This window comes from Salmo salar, chromosome 26, assembly GCF_965601325.2.
Source record: "Salmo salar chromosome 26, fSalSal1, whole genome shotgun sequence".
NCBI classification, from domain to species: domain Eukaryota; kingdom Metazoa; phylum Chordata; class Actinopteri; order Salmoniformes; family Salmonidae; genus Salmo; species Salmo salar.
Window position 1 is genome coordinate 35,484,729 of NC_138316.1, and position 17,629 is coordinate 35,502,357.

General features: G+C 45.9%; 1 protein-coding gene across 1 annotated transcript; it reads right to left on the minus strand.

Moving 5' to 3' along the window:
• Nucleotides 1-11,777: 11,777 nt before the first annotated feature.
• Nucleotides 11,778-14,618, minus strand: LOC106587628 (guanosine-3',5'-bis(diphosphate) 3'-pyrophosphohydrolase MESH1). Its single transcript, XM_014176195.3, has 4 exons — nucleotides 14,391-14,618; nucleotides 13,627-13,682; nucleotides 13,169-13,409; nucleotides 11,778-12,177 (listed from the first exon to the last, which is right to left on the minus strand). The coding sequence occupies exons 1-4, from the start codon at nucleotides 14,500-14,502 to the stop codon at nucleotides 12,047-12,049; spliced, it is 540 nt and encodes a 179-aa protein (XP_014031670.1). The 5' UTR covers nucleotides 14,503-14,618; the 3' UTR covers nucleotides 11,778-12,046.
• Nucleotides 14,619-17,629: the final 3,011 nt, after the last annotated feature.

Genomic DNA, 17,629 nt, shown 5'->3' on the forward strand with positions numbered 1-17,629 from the left:
CGTCTGGAACAGCTGGTGCTCTCATGCATGTTAGAGTGTTATTTGCCTCGAAGCGAGCTTAGAAGTAGTTTAGCTCATCTGGTAGGCTCGTGTTACTGGGCTGTGCTTCCCTTTGTAGTCTGTAATGGTTTGCAAGCCCTGTCACATCCGACGAGCGTCAGAGCCGGTGTAGTACGATTCAATCTTAGGTCTGTATTGACACTTTGCCTGTTTGATGGTTCATCAGAGGGCATAGCGGGATTTCTTATAAGCTTCCGGGTTAGAGTCCCGCTCCTTGAAAGCAGCAACTCTAGCCTTTAGCTCAGTGCGGATGTTGCCTGTAATCCATGGCTTCTGGTTGGGGTATGTACGTACTGTCTCTGTGGGGAAGATATCATCAATGCACTCATTGATGAATCCAATGAATGATGTGGTGTACTCCTCAATAACTTCGGAGGAATCCCAGAACATATTCCAGTCTGTGCTAGCAAAAGAGTCCTGTAGCTTAGCATCTGCTTCATCTGACCACTTTTTTATTGATCTAGTCACTGGTGCTTCCTGCTTTAACTTTTGCTTGTAAGCAGGAATCAGAAGGGTAGAATTATGGTCAGATTTGCCAAATGGAGTGCGAGGGAGAGCTTTGTATGTGTCTGTGTGTGGAGTAATGGTGGTCAGAAATTGGTTGCACATTTAACATCCTGATTGAAATTTAGTAAAACGGACTTAAGTTTCCCTGCATTAAAGTTCCCGGCTGACTTGGCCCATGGTGTTACAGAGCAAGTAAAAAAGTATGAATTAATGTCAAGCCCTTCATAATGTAAAAACATTTTTAAAAGTCTCATGCAATGTAGGCCTGCATTGAACACCACATATAGGCTACTGTAGGCAATATCATAGAAATCAAATGCCATTTCCATGTGAAATGTGACGGAATTTGCTCCATTGGTTTTGTTGGTAGCCCTACATTATGCTCAAATACAGTGCATTCAGAAAGTATTCAGACCCATTGACTTTTTCCACATTTTGTTACATTACAGACAGTTTTTCCCCCCTCATCAATCTACACACAATACCCCATAATGGCATAGCAAAAACAGGTTTTTAGACATTTTAGCAAATGTATAATTTTTTACAAATTTAAATATGACATTTACATAAGAATTCAGACCCTTTACTCAGTACTTTGTTGAAGCACCATTGGCAGCGATTACAGGCTCGGGTCTTCTTGGGTATGACGCTATAAGCTTGCCAGACCTGTATTTGGGGAGTTTCTCCCATTCTTCTCTGCAAATCCTCTCAAGCTCTGTCAGGTTGGATGGGGAGCGTCGCTGCACAGCTATTTATAGGTCTCTCCAGAGATGTTCGATTGGGTTCAAGTCCGGGCTCTTGCTGGGCCACTCCTGTGATGTCTTGGCTGTGTGCTTACGGTCGTTGTCCTGTTGGAAGGTGAACCTTCGCAACATTCTGAGGTCCTGAGCGCTCTGGAGCAAAGTTTTCATCGAGGGTCTCTTTCTGTACTTTGCTCCGTTCATCTTTCCCTCGATGCTGACTAGTCTCCCAGTCCCTGCCGTTTACAAACATCCCCACAGCATGATGCTGCCACCACCATGCTTCAACATAGGGATGGTGCCAGGTTTCCTACAGACGTGACGCTTGGCATTCAGTCCAAAGAGTTCAATTTTAGTTTCATCAGACCAGAGAATCTTGTTTCTCGTGGTCTGAGAGTCTTTGAGGTGTCTTTTGGTAAACCAAGCAGGTTGTCATGTGCCTTTTACTGAGGAGTGGCTTCCGTCTGGCCACTCTACCATAAATACCTGATTGGTGGAGTGCTGCAGAGATGGTTGTCCTTCTGGAAGATTCTCTCATCTCCACAGAGGAACTCTGCAGCTCTGTCAGAGTGACCATCAGGTTCTTGGTCACCTCCCTGACCAAGGCCCTTCTCCCCCGATTGCTCAGTTTGGCCGGGCAGCCAGCTCTAGGAATAGTCTTGGTGGTTCCAAACTTCTTCCATTTAAGAATGATGGAGACCACTGTGTTCTTGGGGACCTTCAATGCTGCAGGAATGTTTTGATACCGTTCCCCAGATCTGTGCCTTGACCCAATCCTGTCTCGGAGCTCTACGGACAATTCTTTCAACCTCATGTCTTGGTTTTTACTCTGACATGCACTATCAACTGTGGGACCTTATATGGACAGGTGTGTGCCTTTCTAAATCATGTCCAATCAATTGAATTTACCACAGGTAGACTCCAATCAAGTTGTAGAAATATCTCAAAGATGATCAATGGAATACTTATGTAAATCAGTTAATTCTGTTTTTACATGTTTTATAAATGAGAAAAACCTGTTTTCGCATTGTCATGTGGTATTGAGTGTAGATTGATTAGGGGGAGAAAAAAATATTGAATCGATTTTAAATTAAGACTGTAACGTAACAAAATGTGGAAAAAGTCAAGGGGTCTGAATACTTTCCGAACGCACTGTATATCCTCTCACAGGTTCTATCAGAAGTCCAGCACTGCACTTATTTCCTGCTTCTTTAACTACATTTGTTTTAGCCTTCATCCTGAAATTCAAGAGCACTGTTTGATTGACATGGGTGTTTGTGGTGGAGGGAAAAAATATACTGTTTGTAAATGTATAATTACAACCTATGGAATTTAGTAGATGAATGCCTGGTTTAGGGGATAACGCACAAATTTGGTTTCGTGTTAAGAATATCATCTTTGGTCCAGCCTGTTATTTTACACAGACCACATTCCACGGTGCTTGTGGTCTTTACAATGACTATTACTGGACACAACTGTCAGATGAAACCGATTAATTTACTATTATTATTATTATTACGTTTATTTGATGGCCCAGGGGCTGGAATCAGATATATTGTATCAGATATAGTTAGCTAAGTTACTTTGGAGTATATCAGTAGCCAAACTACAACAACAACAAAGCGATACACAAGGACACTTCCCAGACAAGAGGTTTCCCAGATCACCATCTGTCTCTCCATCCCCCTCCTTCTGTACCTTCCTCCCCCCTCTGTCTCTCACTCCCTCCTTCCGTACCTTCCTCCCCCCTCTCCCTCCCTCCCACCCTCCCTCCTTCCTTCCTTACCTTCCTCCACTGTCTCTCTCCCTACTTCCGTACCTTCCTCCCCCCTCTATCTCTCTCTCCCTCCTTCCTCCCCCTTCTGTTTCTCTCTCCCTAAATCTGCACCTCCCCCTCTGTCCCTCACTTTGTGATTTGATTTGCAGTTATTGTCAATTCTATGTTTCTGTCATGTGTGTGCGTACTGGTAGCGAAGTCAGGTGCAGGAGAGCAGAGATACCATGGAAAAAACAAACCAGTCTGGCGCGTCAACAAATAACACGCAACACAAACAATCTTTCACAAAGACATGATGGGGAACAGAGGAATAAATACATGTAGATTGAAAACCAGGTGTGCAGGGAATAAGACAAAACAAATGGATACATGAAAAATGGAGCGGTGATGGCTAGAAAGCCAGTGACGTCGTCCGCCGAACGCCGCCCGAACAAGGAGAGGAGCTGACTTCGGCGGAAGTTGTGACAGTACCCCCCCCCCCCCCCCGCGGCTCCAGTGGTGCGTCGACACCGGCCTTGGGGACGACCCGGAGGGCGAGGCGCAGGGCGATCCGGCCGGCGACGGTGGAACTCACGCAGCAGTTCAGGGTCCAATACATCAGCCACCGGAACCCAGCACCTCTCCTCCGGACGTACCCCTCCCACTCCACGAGGTACTGAAGGCCCCTCGCCCGATGCCTCGAATCCAGGATGAAACGTACGGAGTACGCCGGGGCCCCCTCGATGGCCAGAGGGGGCGGAGGAACCTCTCGCATCTCAGACTCCTGGAGCAGACCAGCCACCACCGGCCTGAGGAGAGACACATGGAACGAGGGGTTAATATGGTAATGGGGGGAAGCTGTAACCTATAACATACCTCGTTCACTCTCCTCAGGACTTTGAATGGCCCCACAAACTGCGGGCCCAGCTTCTGGCAGGGCAGGTGGAGGGGCAGGTTTCGGGTCGAGAGCCAGACCCTGTCCCACTGCGGTGACGATCCGCGCTGGTCTTTTGGTGCAGCGCGGCCTGCTGGAGATGACCATGGGCGGCTTCCCAGGTCTCCTCCGTGCGTCTGAACCAATCGTCCACCGCAGGAGCCTTGGTCTGACTCTGATGCCACAGTGCCAGAACCGGCTGGTACCGCAATACACACTGAAAGGGGGAGAGGTTAGTGGAGGAGTGGCGGAGCGATTTCTGCGCCATCTCTGCCCAGGGCACGAACGACGCCCACTCCCCCGGCCGGTCCTGGCAATAGGACCACAGAAACCTGCCCACATCCTGGTTCACTCTCTCCACCTGCCCATTACTCTCGGGGTGGAAACCCAAGGTGAGGCTGATCGAGACCCCCAAACGTTCCATGAACGCCCTCCAGACTCTTGAAGTGAACTGGGGACCTCGATCAGACACTATATCCTCAGGCACCCCGTAGTGCCGGAAGACGTGTGTAAACAGGGCCTCCGCAGTTTGTAGGGCCGTAGGGAGACCAGGCAGAGGGAGAGGACGACAGGACTTAGAGAAACGTTCCACAACAACCAGGATCGTGGTGTTTCCCTGTGAGGGAGGAAGATCCGTTAGAAAATCCACAGACAGGTGTGACCAAGGCCGTTGTGGAACGGGTAAGGGATGTAGCTTACCTCTGGGCAGGTGTCTAGGAGCCTTACACTGGGTGCACACCGAGCAGGAGGAAACATAAACCCTCACGTCCCGAGCCAAGGTGGGCCACCAGTACTTCCCAGTCAGACAGCGCACTGTCCGACCGATCCCCGGATGACCAGAGGAGGGTGATGTGTGGGCCCAATAGATCAACTGGTCACGGACAACAGACGGAATGTACTGACACCCGACGGGACACTGGAGTGGAGCGGGCTCTGTACGCAACGCCTGCTCAATGTCCGCATCCAGCTCCCACACGACCGGCGCTACCAGGCAGGAGGCCGGGAGAATGGGAGTCTGATCCATGGGCCGATCCTCTGTGTCATACAGCCGGGACAGTGCGTCTGCCTTCACATTCTGGAAACCTGGTCTGTAGGACAGGGTAAACACAAAACGGGTAAAGAACATGGCCCACCTCGCCTGACGAGGATTCAGTCTCCTAGCTGCCCGGATGTACTCCAGGTTGCCGTGGTCAGTCCAGATGAGGAAAGGGTGTTTAGCCCCCTCAAGCCAATGTCTCCACGCCTTCAAAGCCTTAACCACAGCCAACAGCTCCCGGTAGTAATTGGCAAACCCTAAAAATCGCTGCACCTCCTTTACCGTGGTGGGAGTCGGCCAATTACGCACGGCTGCTATGCGGTCACTCTCCATCTCTACCCCTGATGTGGAAATGCGATACGCTAGGAAGGAGACGGCCTGCTGGAAGAACAGGCATTTCTCAGCCTTGACATACAGGTCATGCTCCAACAGCCATCCAAGTACCTTGCGCACTAAGGACACATGCTCGGCGCGTGTAGTAGAGTATATCAGAATGTCATCGATATACACCACTACACCCTGCCCGTGCAGGTCCCTGAAAATCTCATCTACGAAGGATTGGAAGACTGATGGAGCATTCATCAACCCGTACGGCATGACGAGGTACTCATAATGCCCTGAGGTGGTACTAAACGCTGTCTTCCACTCGTCTCCCTCCCGGATACGCACCAGATTGTACGCACTCCTGAGATCCAGTTTAGGGAAGAAGCGCACCCTGTGCATTGACTCAATCGCCGTGGCGATAGGAGGTAGCTGGTAACTGTACCTCACCGTGATTTGATTGAGACCTCTATAGTCAATGCACGGGCGCAGACCTCCATCCTTCTTCTTCACAAAAAAGAAACTCGAGGAGGCGGGTGAAGTGGAGGACCGAATGTATCCCTTGACGGAGCGATTCAGAGACATATGTCTCCATAGCCACCGTCTCCGCTTGCGACAGGGGATACACGTGACTCCTGGGAAGTGCAGCGTCTACCAGGAGATTTATCACACAATCCCCCTGTCGATGGGGTGGTATTCCTGTAGATGGGGTGGTATTCCCCCTGTCGATGGGGTGGTATTCCTGGTCTGGACTTTCCACCGTGGTAGCACCAACGAAAACCCCTACACACCTCCCCGAGCACTCTCGCGACCACCCAGTGAGAGCCTGAATCAACGAGCGCCTTATGCTGGGAATGCGGGGAGAACTCAGGGAAACAAACAGGTACAAACAGGTGGACAACAGAATACTCTGGATGAGAGTGGTGCAGACTCACCCGGGGTGACGCCAGAGTGCCCTGCCTGCTGCCTCGACTCACAGAGGGACCAACCGGCACCGACCGGCAGTGTGCCCTCTGCAGTCACAGATGGTGCATGTGAAGGCCCCTCCTCCAGCCTCCCTACGAGCAGCCCCTCCCAACTCCATGGGCACCGGAGCAGGAGTACTGGGAGATGGAACCGACAGAGCCCCCTCAGGACGTCCACGGATGACCAGCAGGTTATCCAACCGGATGGACAGATCCACCAGTTGGTCAAAGGTGATAGTGGCATCCCTGCAGGCCAACTCCTATTGGACGTCCTCACACAGGCTGCATCGATAGTGGTCAATGAGGGCCCTGTCGTTCCATCCTGCTCCGGCGGCCAAGGTCCGGAAATCCAGCGCGAAATCCAGTGCGCTCCTCGTCCCCTGCCTCAAATGGAAGAGTCATTCCCCCGCCGCTCTACCTTCGGGTGGATGGTCAAAGACGGCCCGGAAGCGGCGGGTGAACTCCTCTAAGTGGTCCAACGCCACGTCTTCCTCTCCACACACGGCGTTTGCCCACTTCGGAGCTCTCCCCAAGAGGCATGAGACGAGGGCGGATACTCTCTCCCTTCCTGAGGGAGCTGGGTGAACAGTGGCCAGGTATAGGTCCAGTTGTAAAAGGAACCCCTGGCACTGTGCGGCCGTCCCATCATACTCCCTGGGAAGGGAGAGAAGCATCCCACTGGAGCTGGATCCGGACGGGACAGGTAGAGGTAACCCCGGTTGCGCTGGTCGAGGCGCTGGAGAGACTTCCTGTCTCTCCCAGCGGTCCATCATGGCACCGAGATGATGTAGCATTGACGCCCGCGTGTTCCTGGACGCGCTCCTCGACTCCTCTGACCGGGGTACCTGCTCCTGCTGACTCCATGGTAGGTGAACGATTCTGTCGTGTGTGTGTACTGGTAGCGAAGTCAGGTGCAGGAGAGCAGAGATTTGTGAACAGGCGCACACTTTATTGAGGCAAAAGTGCAAAACAGTCACAAGAATTATGTTTAACAATAAACATCTTTGTGAAATACCACGGAAAAACCAAACCAGTCTGGAGCGTCAACAAATAACACGTAACACAAACAATCTTTCACAAAGACATGATGGGGAACAGAGGAATAAATACATGTAGATTGATTGGGGAATGAAAACCAGGTGTGCAGGGAACAAGACAAAACAAATGGATACATGAAAAATGGTGCGGTGATGGCTAGAAAGCCAGTGACGTCGACCACCAAACGCTGCCCGAACAAGGAGAGGAGCTGACTTCGGCGGAAGTCGTGACAGTTTCCTTCAAGTGCATTTTGGATTACATCCTTTTGTAACCATAAACCACGTAAATACTTAATATTTTCACTATTTCAGACACATATTTCATGGTACATGACAGGTTATCAATGAGAAGTTGTGATCTTTCAATTAGATGTTCTGCTATCTATTATTATTTCTAGGTGCACCAGTAAAAATGAGAAGGAAGGTCTTTGTCTAAGTTAATTATTTATTTCATACCAACATTTGGTTTCCTTACATGATATACAATACATGATATACAATACATGATATACAATATATGATGTACAATACATGGTATACAATACATGATATACAATATATGATATACAATATATGATGTACAATACATGATGTGTACGTTCATATCTACTGTTACTGTTTTTCATTCTGATGAGGATGCATCAAAACGGAAAACTGATTGGATTTGCAGAGTCATCAACCTGAAGGAATTCCGTGATTTCTTGTATATTTTTTTTTACCCTACCTAAATCGAATGACATGGTAAAAAAAAAAGAAGTTAATTACCAACTCAATTAAATGTTATCAAAACTAGACATTGAACTGACATCTGTGCCCAGTATTCTGGTCTGTGTACACACAAAGCACCCACTATCATAACCACGGTATCTATAGGTACAAAACTAGTAGACTATTGTAGAAAACACACACCAAAACATATATGACTTATTGTCACATACACCAGATAGGTGCAGTGAAATGTGTTGTTTTACAGGGTCAGCCATAGTAGTACGGCGCCCCTGGAGCACATTAGGGTTCAGTGCCTTGCTAAAGTGCACATCAATAGATTTTTCACCTTGTCGGCTCAGTTATTCCAACCAGCAATCTTTTGGTTACTGGCCCAACGCTCTAATCGCTAGGCTACCTGCCTCCCCTGGGTTAAACCCAATAGGTTTATATGCACCAACAAGTAAATAGAGTGAATAATCAATCACAGCGTTAACTAGTAACAAGTAGAGAGCATACATAGATGATCATATCTACTACAGTAATATCTCTCTCCACTGGGGCTCACGCTCTGTAGCAGAGGAAGTTCCTCCTCTCCTCACAGTTCCTGGTTCCCCAGTGCTCTTCATCTCTGGTCAGGGTCCCACAGTGGAGGTATTGGGCGGGGCAGTGGGGCAGCTCCCCGCCGGACCAGGCTTGGTACTCCAGGTGGTCCCCGTTCACCCACAGCCATTCTCTGGCCAGGAAGATCAGACCCGTCCACACATGGTCGGTCTGGGCGGCCTCTATCTTGCTCTGGGCCTGGAGATGTTCAGTCTCAGAGAGCAGGCTGGGGAGGTCGGTGTAGTGATCCCTGCAGTACTCCAGAGCCTCCTCCCATGTCTTCATCTCCTGAACTAGGATCAGCTTCTCCTTGTAGCATAAGAAGGGGAATGTCCGGGAGCAAAGCGAATCCATCCATCTCATATCCCACTGTACCGTGACACAGTCCTCAATGCCACCAGCATTGTTTGGCTCTCCTGACTTCCAAAACCTAAATGCTGAGTTCTCTCCTCCTGACCATGTCCATCCTGTAGGGTCGTTAACATCTCTGTGCAAACCAATCCAGGTCCAATGACCCCTTGAAATGGAAAGGAGCTGATTTACTTCTTCCTGGTTGCTGATGAAGGCCAGGTCAGTGTAGTGCTCACGACAGTACTGCTGAGCCTCTGACCAGGTCTTCTCTTCAGACACATAGTGATATTCTCCGAGTTTACAAGAGGCCACCGCACACAGAGCAGTGATGAGGAGACCAGTGAAGCTACTCTTCGTCTGCATGATGCCCCAGTGCTCAGTAAGTGTGGAGCGGAGCTGACCCCACTGCTGCTGCTGCTATTATGACCCTGCTGCTACTCTGCTGGCCCCCTCTCACGTGTCCGCACAGCCCACCAATCAGAGTGCCTCCTTAATCTTGCCAACCAATCCATGGCTCGTCCTCATAGGTTTCCTGATTGGTCACATCCTCTTTCCTCGCCTTCTCTAAACGAATTGGAGGACAACGTCAGAGGGGAGAGACTTTGAAAGTGGAAGTGAGGATTCAGGGAAAGACAATATAGTAAGGGCCCTGTACACACATTGCCTAAAAAGGAACACCGTAGTCAAATAACGCCTGCATCTTCTAAGCAAATTCTACCCAGGAGCTTCAGAAAATCTCACGGTCCAAAGAACACGAATAAACTTTAACCAAAGTTGACATGTAAATCCCTCCAACAGAGAATCAGTAGCAAGTTCAGAGAACTCAATATTCTTGACCATATTTGATCATACATGTTTAACCTCAATCAGGGCTGTAGTGGTGCCTGGAGAAGTGGGTATACTCTCATTTTGCCAAACGGCTCATCCAGCGAAGGAAAGGCGCCCTGTGTGGAAAAATGATATGAGAAACAGTGACCTAAAATTATAAATCCCATATCGGTCTTTCACAGTCAGACCAACCCAAGCTGTACTGTGCAAGTAAGCTAATAGTAGGCCTACTCTTTAAACAGATAAATGAGGCTGCCAACTGAGTCACAAATTCACAGGTTTCACATTTTTCCCCATTTTTTTAAGGTTTTCGTTCTGTCACACATTATTTCTTACAGAAAACACCGTAATTGTATTATCTAAGTCCATAACAATGCTTAAACCAAATCAGGAGACCACTTTTGAGGTTTGAGTGTAGTTACCCTTTAATTCTAATGTGCAGGCAATAAACACTGTTGATTGGTTAGAGGTGTTTCTGTAGACCATGAGATGGATTCGGCTATTTCAGCCACACCGTTGCTGACAGGTGTATAAAATCAAGCACACAGCCATGCAATCTCCCTAGACAAACATTGGCAGTAGAATGGCCCTATTGAAGAGCTCAGTGACTTTCAACGTGGCACCATCATAGGATGCCATCTTTCCAACAAGTCAAATTTCTGCCCTGCTAGAGCTGCCCCGGTCAACTGTAAGTGCTGTTATTGTGAAGTGGAAATGTCTAAGAGCAACAACGGCTCAGCCGCGAAGTGGTAGGCTACACAAGCTCACAGAATAGGACCACCGAGTGCTGAAGCGTGTAACGCGTAAAAATCGTCTGTCCTCGGTTGCAACACTCACTGCCGAGTTCAACGTCAGCACAAGAACTGTTTTTCGTGAGCTTCACCGAAAGGTTGTTGGATCGAATCCCTGAACGGACAAGGTAAAAAGGTCCTGCTAAGGCCATTCCAAGCTCTTCTTTGTCCTAGCACCCCAACCAGCTTCCACCTGAAGCTAGGACAGCAGAATCCCTGCCCATCTTCAGAAAAAAATCTAAAACCCTACCTCTTCAAATAGCATCTTAAATAATCCTACAGCAAACGACCACCCCCCCAAAAAGGACTTTCATTAACTTACACTAGACTTTTCCCCCCTTACTAGCTCTGACCTAGCTGATAGCTACTTTATCTATGAACAATGTACTTACTGTAACTGTGATATGTAGTTCTCCCACCTAGCTACAGTATCTTAAGACAAATGCAATAACTAAGTCACTCTGGATAAGAGGGTCTGCTAAATGACTGAAATGTTTAAAAAAAGTGTAATAACATTTGAGGGGGATAAATATTACATTTATTTTCACTACCCCATCTTCGATTGTCAGTATTAATGATACAATGATACAATTCAGATGAATCCTGCAAACTATGATTTACAAAAGTAACTGTGCTGGAAATGTTTAACGTTTGTGCTTTTCCAATAACTAATTTCTGTGTTCTATTCATGTGCTTTTCTAATAACCGTTTTCTATGTTCATGCAAGTGACTGACTGAATCCTCACTATCAGTAGCTACAATTTGGCAGTACGCCCAGACCTTCGTTTTGAGGACAAAAGATATGTTTCAAGGTCTCGGCTTAGAGAGAAGAATCCTTGAGGTATTGGTCTGTCACATGTTATGAACCAGTATTGGTCGGTCACATGAATGATACAAAACGGTAACGATGAATTAATTATGCAAATATAACTTGTCTTATATATGGCTATACACAGACAACAGTTGGGACTGCCCCAGCAGAGCTCCTGATTGACATGTGTACTATAGTGCATTGAGTTGGTTGGAAACTCTCCAGCGCGCTGATAATAAAGGATGATTCATTTAAGATTGACTTAGTGTCCCTGGTGGTCATTTCCATGACATGGTGGTGAATTTCCACAACAACCTTTCGTCTTTACAAAATTACACATATCATTGCTTTATTCAATACAGCGAGAAAACTCAAGGTGACATTGATGGTTTGCCAGTTCTACAGAGAATGTATGCAAATTACTGTAGAATGAATGAATAAATTACCCATAAAAATAAATCCTTATGAGAGCTAAGAGTTTATTCGATGGAGAAGGCTCCTAATATGAAGACAATACACTCACATTTTTTCACATGAACTCACAAAAGTGTGCATCAAGAGTTGTTCTGTTGTGCCACCCTGTGTCAGAAGTAGAGAGGTGTCAAAGCTCAACCCCCCTCTGCTTGAAGAGCTCCTCTAGGTGTCTCTCCAGTGCTGGGTTGGTCCCCCTCAGTCCTCGCACTACCTGGGCTGACCACACAAAGTACTCCTGAACACGCTCTGCCGACCAACCTGGCAACCACAACACAGATTTAAATATAAGACATGGGACGGGGGTAAAGAGAGGGACAGTCAGACAACCAGAGAGGGAAGCAGGTAAAGAGAAGAAACGAGCCAGAGAGAGTTAAAAAAATAAAGATCAGTTTCCCCAGTTCAGAGAAATTACTCATTGAATTTGTTAGGTTTATGTCCCACCCTGCATCCTGATTTACCAGCTTCTAACCACTAGATGGTGCTGCTATTGCTATTATTTATTTTTTAAGAATCAGTCACTCACATTTGTGGCACAAATCCAATGCAAGTCAATGGTACCTATATTAGCATTTTCACACAGTAACAACATTGAGTTACACTAATATATATATTATTTTATAGATACTTCAAGATTTGGACATGACGTGTGAAAATGCTAATAAAGATACCATTCCCATGCATTGGCTGTGCCAAAAATGCTAAAAGTTAGCATTTGAAATGGTGGATAACAAAACCAAAGCATGGATTGCTGTCATACCTTGTCCATCGACTGCTTAGTCATTTTAGTTAACTTCTGACAACATTTACCATCCCGCAGTAGCGGCCATGATTTAGCAGCGGATGCATATAGCAGACAAGCTAACATGTCATGTCTCAAAATCAATATCCATCTTACTTCTATATTGTTTTACGTCCTGTGGATTCGGGAAGATAGATGACTAGTTCAACAGAAAAGTGAGCCTGTCAGGTAATTAACTCCCACACAGCTTCTAGCCTAGTTAACACAATGCTGTGCAATATTCCTTAATTTGATCACTTTTTCTCTGGCCTCCATTGACTTAGTCACACAAATTTTGGCCATCCTACAAGAGTAAAAACTCCAATAACCTTTGAACGGTGAAATGGGGTTTATATGATAGTGAAATGGGGTTTGGACCATTGGTTCTCATAGGATAACCAACACAATTAACATATTTTACACAGAGGGTCCAAATATGCTTTTTTGATTGGACACCCTACAATAAATCACCTGTGGGTGTGCAGCGGTTCAGGTCCCTCAGGTTGTATAGTTTGTCAGCCAGTTTGACCAGTTTGGCCTGCTGGCTGGCATGAGGTGCATGCTCCACCTGCTGACGTTTCCTCTCCTGCTTGGGTAGCGCCTTGTCATCTGTCACTTCCTGAACGATTCGAGCCACCGTTTGCCCAAAGATAGCCTGTAGCTCTCCTATGCTGGTGTCAGTGTCCTCCACTGTATCATGGAGCAAAGCTGCCTGAGGACAGTTGGAAAACACATAAATATCAGTCATGACCTTCCTGTTAACGCAAACTCATAACACAAATGTTGAATGTTTTCATGAGCTTAACATCACCCATTGACTTATCTATCTATACTTAATAATATAATTTCATTACGATTTAAAATATTGACCTCCAGGAACAAGTATGCAAGAAAGTATTTTGAGTTTGTCTGAGACGCAAAACACTTACTTGCAAAACTTCAATGTCTGTGATCCCACCTTCATGGCTCAGGATCCTTGCCACTCCTGCAAAATTATAAACACGGCAAATGTAAATGCAGATATCCATGCACTGAAGTCCGAGTAGTGAGAGAGTTATTTCTAAGGACCTCTCAATAATGGACTAGAGGCTAACGTTACTCCTTATTGTCCAAGGACCTTGCATGTTTAGAGGCAAATTGGCCCTTGCAGCCAAAACCGCCAAATACTCCATCTAAACATAAATCAATTCTCAATTACAGTACATTTCTAGAAACACATTTTTATATCAACAATAATTTCCCAAATGCAAAAAATACACTTACTGTACACTGTTTTAACAGGTTAACACATGCAGCTGACAGCATCTTTCAGTGACAAATGATGCAGACAGCTAATTAGCACATGAACGCCTCTGTCTTCAGTAAACAAGCGCTGTACTATGGAGATAAGACTGTGTGGGAACACTTACCCTAAAAAGGTGTGTAGTACTTTTACCTTGTGTTAAAAAAAAATAAAAAAAATGAAAGGATGTCTAGCTAATAGGAAATACATGTTCCTTGTGTTTCCAAAACCGTACCGCAAAAGATGTGTTTTAACGTTCAGAACAAGCGTCGGGGCTCGTAACAAAACTTCCCCGGTCAGAAGATACTAGCTATCATCAATAGGCGCTAATGGTAGCTAGTTAGGTCCTTAAGCCATTCATAGAAGCTAACTAGCTAGCATCTGTTGAGATTGTTTTTATAACAACTGTACCTATTGGGTGGTTGATATATGGCGTTTGTTCCGCGTCTTTACGTCGTTGATAGCGGTGCTTTTCAGCAGCGAAGTTGACAGTCTCCAACAGAATGACCGATTCTGAACTCATGTTGTAAAAGTAGTTACTAACACACTACAAACGGCACATTATTACTAACGTTCGGTCGCAGATCTCACCGGTCATTTGTGCGTCAGTGCCTTCTCTTTAAATGTCCGAAGTCAGACAAAGTCTCGCAACGTTACATCCGCTTCTACAGAAGCAAGGATAACATATTGCATTGGGATAAAATGTGTGCATCCTTGCGAAACAATATAAATACGAATGAGCCTTACCTTTATATATTTTGTGTTTTTTTTAGCAGTATTCCTTTCTAGGGAGTTTTTCCTAGCCATCGTGCTTCTACACCTGCATTGGTTGCTGTTTGGGGTTTTAGGCTGGGTTTCTGTACAGCACTTTGCGATATCAGCTGATGTAAGAAGAGCTTTACAAATACATTTTATTTGAATTTATTCATAATAGAGCGTAAATCAATACTTAGTCCTAATGTCCATGTGTTCATTAGAGACAAGAACGTTTTTGCATAAAGTCCCCATTATGAGCAGGGGTTTGTTTGAATGTCATGATCAGGGGCTGGATTTGTCTAGGAAGCAGAGACTTGTGGACATGTGGATGAACGGGTAGGCTACCCCCAGTAGTACGTACCAGGCCTGGACAGGGGAAAGCTGCCCCACTGCCCCGCCCACCACTTCCGCTGTGCGACCCTGATCAGAGAGGTAGAGCACTGGCGAACAAGGGACTGACAGGAGAGAAGGAACATTATCTGCTGCATAAAGTGATTTGTTAAGTCATCATGTGAGACCCAATCATTGGTCCAAATAAGGAAAAATCTATACCAAAATGTTGTAATGGGCTTATGATTAAAAAAATATTGTATTTTATTTTTATTTTGGGGGGGGGGGGGGGGGGGGGATTATTGTCAGAAAGAAGTTACAAAAATGTAATAGTTTGCCCCAAAAAACTGATCAATCTTTTTTATGTGTGTTTTCCTATGTAAGGAGGACATCTAAATTGTTTTTGTATTATTTTGTTTGACCTTTCTGGCTACATTTGAAAAGATAACCAAATAATTCCTTTACCTACCCTGTCTTTCTAAGGTCTTCGAAAGCTCAGTTAACAAACAGATGACCATTTCGAATCCCACCGTACCTTCTCCGCTATGCAATCTGGTTTCAGAGCTGGTCACGGGTGCACCTCTGCCAAGCTCAAGGTCCTAAACGATATCATAACCACCATCGATAAGAGACATTACTGTGCAGCCGTATTCATCGACCTGGCTAAGGCTTTCGACTCTGTCAATCACAACATTCTTATTGGCAGACTCAACAGCCTTGGTTTCTCAAATGATTGCCTCGCTTGGTTCTCCAACTACTTCTCTGATAGAGTTCAGTATGTCAAATCGGAGGGCCTGTTGTCCGGACCTCTGGCAGTCTCTATGGGGGTGCCACAGGGTTCAATTCTCTGGCCGACTCTCTTCTCTGTATACATCAATGATGTTGCTCTTGCTGCTGGTGATTCTTTGATCCACCTCTACGCAGACGACACCATTCTGTATACCTCTGGCCCTTCTTTGGACACTGTGTTAACAACCCTCCAGATGAGCTTCAATGCCATACAACTCTCCTTCCGTGGCCTCCAACTGCTCTTAAATGCAAGTAAAACTAAATGCATGCTCTTCAACTGATCGCTGCCCGCCCGTCCAGCATCACTACTCTGGACGGTTCTGACTTAGAATATGTGGACAACTACAAATACCTAGGTGTCTGGTTAGACTGTAAACTCTCCTTCCAGACTCACATTAAACATCCCCAATCCAAAATTACATCTAGAATTGGCTTCCTATTTCGCAACAAAGCATCCTTCACTCATGCAGCCAAACATACCCTCGTAAAACTGACCATCCTACCGATCCTCGACTTCGGAGATGTCATTTACAAAATAGCCTCCAACACTCTACTCAACAAATTGGATGCAGTCTACTACAGTTCCATCCGTTTTGTCACCTAAGCCCCATACACTACCCACCACTGCGACCTGTACGCTCTCGTTGGCTGGCCCTTGCTTCATAGTCTTCGCCAAACCCACTTGCTCCAGGTCATCTACAAGTCTCTGCTAGGTAAAGCCCCGCCTTATCTCAGCTCACTGGTCACCATAGCAGCACCCACACGTAGCACGCGCTCCAGCAAGTATATCTCACTGGTCACCCCCAAAGCCAATTCTTCCTTCGGCCGCCTCTCCTTCCAGTTCTCTGCTGCCAATGACTGGAACGAACTGCAAATATCACTAATGCTGGAGAGTCTTACCTCCCTCACTAGCTTTAAGCACCAGCTGTCAGAGCAGCTCACAGATCTCTGCACCTGTATATAGCTCATCTGTAAATAGCCCATCCAATGTACCCCATCCCCATACTGTATTTATTTATTTATCTTGCTCCTTTGCACCCCAGTATCTCTACTTGCACATTCATCTTCTGCACATTCTACCATTCCAGTGTTTAATTGCTATATTGTAATTACTTCGCCACCATGGCCTATTTATTGCCTTACCTCTCTTATCCTACCTCATTTGCACATGCTGTATATAGATTTTTCTACTGTATTATTAATTGTATGTTTGTTTATTCCATGTGTAACTCTTGTTGTATGTGTCGAACTGCTTTGCTTTATCTTGGCCAGGTCGCAGTTGCAAATGAGAACTTGTTCTCAACTAGCCTACCTGGTTAAATAAAGGTGAAATAAAAAATAAACCATAAAATTATCAATGGCAGTTTGTAGCAGTAATACTAGTAGTAATAGGAGTTAGTCAAACATTTGAATCAGTAATGTTGCTCTAATATTACTGTTACCTATATCCTCTCACAGGTTCTATCAAAAGTCCAGCACTGCACCAGCAAAACACTCCAACACTGTTTTGCTAGCACAGACTGGAATATGTTCTGGGATTCATCCAATGGCATTGAGGAGTATACCACTTCAGTCATCGGCTTCATCAATAAGTGCATCAACGACGTCATCCCCACAGTGACCGTACGTACAGGGCCTTGAAAAAGTATTCATCCCCCTTGGCATTTTTCCTATTTTGTTGCATTACAACCTGTAATTTAAATTGATTTTTATTTGGATTTCATGTAACGGACATACACAAAATAGTCCAAATTGGTGAAGTGAAATTTAAAAAA

What these genes read in the sequence shown, in the direction of transcription:
- LOC106587628 (XM_014176195.3), bottom strand. Translation starts at nt 14,502, where the DNA reads ATGAGTTCAGAATCGGTCATTCTGTTGGAGACTGTCAACTTCGCTGCT. An exon ending in CAGACATTGAAGTTTTGCAA is followed by an intron (nt 13,410 to 13,626) that starts GTAAGTGTTTTG and finishes AACTGTCCTCAG; the next exon opens with GCAGCTTTGCTCCATGATAC. An exon ending in GAACCGCTGCACACCCACAG is followed by an intron (nt 12,178 to 13,168) that starts GTGATTTATTGT and finishes TGTGGTTGCCAG; the next exon opens with GTTGGTCGGCAGAGCGTGTT.